The sequence below is a fragment of the Tamandua tetradactyla genome (genome assembly GCF_023851605.1).
Source record: "Tamandua tetradactyla isolate mTamTet1 chromosome 22 unlocalized genomic scaffold, mTamTet1.pri SUPER_22_unloc_2, whole genome shotgun sequence".
Classification (NCBI taxonomy): Eukaryota; Metazoa; Chordata; class Mammalia; order Pilosa; family Myrmecophagidae; genus Tamandua; species Tamandua tetradactyla.
In genome coordinates this window covers 674907-680822 of record NW_027518252.1, presented here as the reverse complement: position 1 = coordinate 680822, position 5916 = coordinate 674907, and the positions used below count along the sequence as shown (strand labels likewise).

General features: G+C 32.8%; 1 protein-coding gene across 1 annotated transcript; it reads right to left on the bottom strand.

The window, feature by feature from the left end:
• Positions 1–1892: 1892 nt before the first annotated feature.
• LOC143672921 (olfactory receptor 5V1-like) lies at positions 1893–2816 on the bottom strand. The gene has a single exon (XM_077147356.1). The coding sequence runs from the start codon at positions 2814–2816 to the stop codon at positions 1893–1895; it is 924 nt and encodes a 307-aa protein (XP_077003471.1).
• Between the last annotated feature and the right edge of the window lie 3100 nt (positions 2817–5916).

Below are 5916 nucleotides of genomic sequence, written 5' to 3'. Positions count from 1 at the left end.
TTTGTTTATGGTGCAAGTTCTGACAAGCCTGAGTTTCAGTTACTTTGACAGGAGAATTTAAGATTTTACTTAGTATTATGTATTTCATTAAACAAACTCCACTATGATTTTATAAAATAAGATTTTTACTTGATTCTTTGATATCACATTCTTCCATGGTGCTACATAGAAAAAAATCAAAGCTTAAAACAAAACAAATATCAAATTTTTACCATTAAAATTTCATTTCCTTCTTCAAGTATATGTATCTTCCTGTGTCTAACTCTGAGTTACAAATATTTCAGCCAGAACTGGAAAATTGTAGAATTACATATTGAGACATTGCTGAGTTGGAAAATCTACTTGATACCAAATTTGGCATCTGAAAGTGTTTATAGCTTCTAGATTTTGAAGCAAAGCCACATATGAAAATATTATTTTGTGATAAAGATTGGAAAATGATGAAAATATCAGTGACAGACCAGATAAAGAAAGAACAGTGGGCCTTGAATACTATAAGACTACTTCACTAGCAATGAGATAACTATACACAGTTGTAAAGAAGGGACAAAAGGTGGTTACTATGAAGAAAGCAGGTACTGAAGGCTAGAGTGTGAATAATTAGTAAATGTGGAATAGGTGGACATTGTCTTTAATAATGGAACCCACAAATTAAAGATATTCTCAACGTGGGGACAATTTTTTTAGGAAGTGATATAAATACACAGAGTTGAGTTACATCATGGAGAAGATTATGCATTATGGTTGTCTTAAAATTGTGTATAACATATGTGGTAGTGCAAAGAGACCCTTTCATTTTCTAGAGGTGACAGAAAGTAAATCAATGGAAAATGTTGAGCAGCCCACAGTCAGAATGTACAGCTTTCTGTTCATACTGAATACAGTGCTAAACTTCAGGGAAAAGTAGGACCTGAATTTAGCAATTTGAATCCTAGCAGCTATGTGATATTGATAGGGATGATAAAAGTTTAGCATAAACTATGCAAGGATTTGTGTACTTTTGTATATGGGATAAGATGAAACTATCAGTTTTTACATGTTGACATCAAAATAATAATAACATACTTAAATGAATCAGATATCCAAAATAAAATACAGAATTGTAAGCATCTACATTGTGGGTAGATGACCATAGAATGGAGGTGGTCACAGGAAAAGGGAGAAAAAGGGAGAAATAAAGAGTACATGGAAGGCAGGCCATGGCAGCTCAGCAAGCAGAGTTCTTGACTGACATGCTAGGTTCAATTCCTGGTGCCTCCCAATACAAAAAGAAAAAAAACATGGAAAAGGTAAATGGAAAATAAAGTTTTAGAAGAGGAAAATTGAAAAGAGACTATTAAAGGGGCATATGAATACACACAGGTCATCAGCTAAGGTAAAGAAATTAAAAAGAATACCTACAGATAGTTTCATATGGATAAAGAAACTGAAATAAAAGCAGATATAGATACAAATATAAATAAAAATATAAATGATATTATATCTATTTGATTATGTAGATATAGGTATAGGAACATATATGGCCATGGATATGGGCATAAATAATGTGATGATATAACAAATATTTATTTAAGAAAGACCCCTTATACCACTTATACCATTTATATTCACAGTTTTCTCTTTGGCGCCATAAAATGATAGTTTTGGTTGGTAATTTTTTGTTTTCACAAGGGATAGAGATAGATATAGATGTATGCATAGACTAACACTAAGGATCTAAGTTTATTGTTGTTTATTTTTAAGAGTACTTTCTATATATACATAAGTATTTGTAAAAAATGGTATCTACATATCAATATTTTTCTTTTAGCTCTCATAATTCTTCTCATAAATTCAGTCTAAGTAGAGTGTTTAATAAGTTCTTTGTCAATTTTAAGCTTGCTGTAAACATGTTACATGACATACAACCTTCTGATTGCTGCTTTAACCTCTGTATTTCTCAAGCTGTAAATGATGGGGTTTAACATGGGGGTGATAATCACATATATCATGGAGATGAGCCTGTCACTGGTTGGGGCATGGCGACTGTAGGAGGGGCGGATGTAAGTAAATATTGCTGTGCCATAAAACAGACCAACAACAAGAAGGTGGGAAGAGCATGTGGAGAAGGCTTTGCGCTTCCCTTCTGTTGACCGGATCTTTAGGATTGTGGATATAATATAAATATAAGAAATAAAGGTTATGAGTAAGGTGCTGCTCCCAAAGATACCTGCCACCACTAAAACAACCATCTCTGTCACATAGGTAGAAGAACAGGAGAGGGCCATCAGTGGTGGGATGTCACAATAATATTGGTTCACCCGGTGGGACTTACAGAAAGACAGGCGGAACGTGAACACTGTATGCAGAAGAGAATGAAGAAACCCTGCTGCCCAAATCCCAGCAACCAGCTGGGCACAGTGTTGCTTACTCATGATGAGGGTGTAACGAAGGGGGAAACAGATGGCCACGGACCGGTCATAAGCCATGACAGCTAGAAGGAAAACCTCAGTCCCAGCCAGGGCCACCAGGAAATAAAGCTGCAAAGCACACCCAATAAAAGAAATGCTTTGCTTTTCAGTCAGTAGGTTCTCAAGCATCTTAGGAATAATAGTTGATGGGCAGAATATGTCTAAGAGGGACAAATTGGCCAAGAAATAATACATGGGTGTGTGCAGTTTTTTCTCAGTCCTAATGGCAAGGAGAATGGTGCCATTTCCAAAAAAGGTGACCTGATAGATAACAGCTAAAACCACAAGGAGAGGATAGCGTACCTCTGGGAGATCAGAGATTCCTATGAGGATAAACTCATTCATGGTGAGGTTGTAGATGCCCATCTCCTTTCTTCACATCAGTCTTCCTGGGGAAAATGAAACCAACATGTTCAAATTAGAATGAAAAATCTAGGAGGCTAGAGAAGATCAATAGACTAGTCTGGCAATGACTGATGAATTGTTAGCATGGTTTTAATGGCTGGTTTCTCATGATTAGAATTATCAATAAAACATTCCATGCATCTATGAAATTTAAGAAATATCCAAACTCAGGTTGTGAATAAGAAATTATTATTTTTTTATTTTTATGGTTCAATTTGCAAATAATTTTTATGACAAATTATTTTTACACATCATATTCTGAAAGCAGTTTATAAAGAAAACACAGAGAATAAAGTAAACTGCTCACTTTTGATGGCCTTCAATTACATTATTTCAGTAGAAAACACAGAAGGTAGAAGAGAAATGAAAGACAAATGCAATTTTAGATAAAAATCTATAGCTCCTATAGTTACTCAAAATGGTTTGGAAAGTAAACCCAATATTTATGGTAAGCATAGAAACAGGTGAAACAAAATTTGCCATGAAAGCCTTTATATCATGACATATACCAAGAAAGCCCCTACATCATTGATATAGGGAGGTAGGAAGATGGAAGAACCAGGACACATGAGACATGACATTTTATCTACAACTCCTATTTGCTTTAGTGAGGGTATAGTTCAAAATTCAGTCACCTTCTTCAGCTTCATACTCAGATTATTTCTCAGCATTTTTTGAGCCATTCTAATTTTTTTTTCATTTGCTCAACATATTCCTTGTTGCAACATGTGCATCGTTGAATCATTTCAGAATGGGTTCTTTACTCAGGATTCCAACTTGCTTAGAAAAAAAGCATATTTTCTTCTAAGAAAATGTTTTCATGAAATGAATGTTGTCATAACAATACAGAGTTGGTTCGACTGACCTTGAGTAGTAAAGGCAACAAATAAGAGGGCTGTATTGTTTCAAGTGTTTGATGGCTTGCTCTGCTACAAGTTCCTCTTTTTACTTCCATTGCACAGAACTCACTTCACTTTAGTGACTGTTGTTGATCCTGCAGGAGTATTTGTGATTTCACGCTTCAGTGAAAGCAGGAAATCCCTCCCAGACATCTTCTTAGGCACTTCCCTGTTTCCACCTTGTATTATCTTGGTGTTTATACTTGTATTCAATACCCTAATATTAACTTCCATGAAGAGAAAACATGTGTATTATTCTTGAATGTAAATTTTAAGAACTGTTGACAAATAACAGAAACACAGTAAAAGATTGGTATGTCATTGTTTAATTAATTGAGTTAATTGCATGTTACTTCATTTTACAAAGTGTTTTATTGGAAAGAAATATATATGGAAATACTTCTATAACTTTAAAATCATATTTGAAAATAAAAAGTTACATGTTATGTCCTCAAAAGATGCACCTTAATAGACATTAAATTTGGCATATATCTATATATACAGTTGATATTGTCTGCCTGTGAACCCTTAAAGAAAGTGATATCTGCATATATATTCAAATTCTTTGCTTCTAAAAATATAAATATTTGAACATATTTCTTTTAAAATTTATATATGCTAGCAAATACTGTTTTTATTTCCCTTATTTTGTTTTCTAATTACATATACACCAGTATCACAAGTTTCATGATTACTTACAAAAATTATTTAATTTATTTGAGGGTCTGAAAATTGATACTTATATAGAATTTTTTGTTACTTTGAAAACTATCTTCTTTTTTTACACACAGCACTTGTGTGTAAGAAAATTCAAAGAGGAAATATGTTTAGAAAATAAAGTAAAAACAAGCTTGGGGTTCCCCTACAACATTTCTTACTATTCATTTCCCTTACCTGGTAGAAATTTTTTGTTTCTCAAATGTCCAAGATTTTATAATATATTACATACCATTTATTAATGCACTGAAAATAGAGAATGTTAGAAATTACTTTCAGACAGTAAATATTGCATTTTATATTTAGTACTCATTTCAATTTATAATAACAAAATTGACTTTTTTTTGGAAGAATCGTTAATGGGAAATAAGACAATAATCTCCTGATAAAAACAGCAGGGTCAGTTCTACATATGCTGCATGACCAATAGGTATTGTGAAAAAATGTTAAGAGATATTGCCTAAATGTTGCCCTTGATGCTTTAACTTTAATAAAGCATCCTTTTGGTCTTGACATATGAAAAACAGAATTTGTTCATGTGGGAAAGAAACATAAGTTAACAAATCCCTCATGTTTTTGCAAATATAGTTAAATCCAAGAATTTGTCCTTATATTTAGAAAAATAAAAGGATTACTTTGGTCACTAAAATATTAGTGAAGAAAAATTTCTATAACCTTCATTATTAACCCAAAATATGAGCACCTAATATGCTCTAGAAGCATAAAAATACTTCTGCACTACAATCTCCCCTGCTTTGTGAGATTACATGGTCTGAGTATGAGCTAAGGTTAGTATAACTTATACAAGTTGATGTCAGCTTTTTTTCATATTCACCAGAGCCAAAAAGTACAAAGATTTAGAGCAAGGGGCATTAAGCTAGAATTCACCTAACACTGGAAATAAACCAGGAATTAACTTTTGTTTATTATGTGACTTATACTTTTACATATGGTAAAACATAAACCTGTCATATAAGAAAATTCTCTACAGCAAATAGTTATTTCAAGTTTCATTATATGAAGAAAAAGAGAATGAATTCATTAAACAAAATAAACATGCTTAGATGTTAGTTCTTAAGATAATTAAAACATAATTTTTTGGAACTTCAGCATCAAGGACATATTATGAATAAAATGTCTGAGTAAATAAGTTATTAAATTGTCTTCTAAAATATTGCTTGATAAAAGTTCTTTCACCTTCCTTTTTAACATAACAGGATGACATATGGTAAAAGATCCATAAAAGCCCCTACAGTGCAATCTCTCTCCCTGTTTTTTGAGGTCCTTCTTGACTAGCAGAGCTCATAGATCTGATCACTAGGAAAAGTTAATCAAGGGGTAGTGTCAGAAACATGCTTTAGATACAATAGAAATTTACATGCAGCCATTACAGACACCCATTTGGGCTAATGCACATTTTTTGGACCTAAATAATTTCTATGCAT

Bases quoted from the DNA above. Each gene is read 5' to 3' on its own strand.
- LOC143672921 (XM_077147356.1), bottom strand. From the start codon at position 2,816: ATGGGCATCTACAACCTCACCATGAATGAGTTTATCCTCATAGGAATC.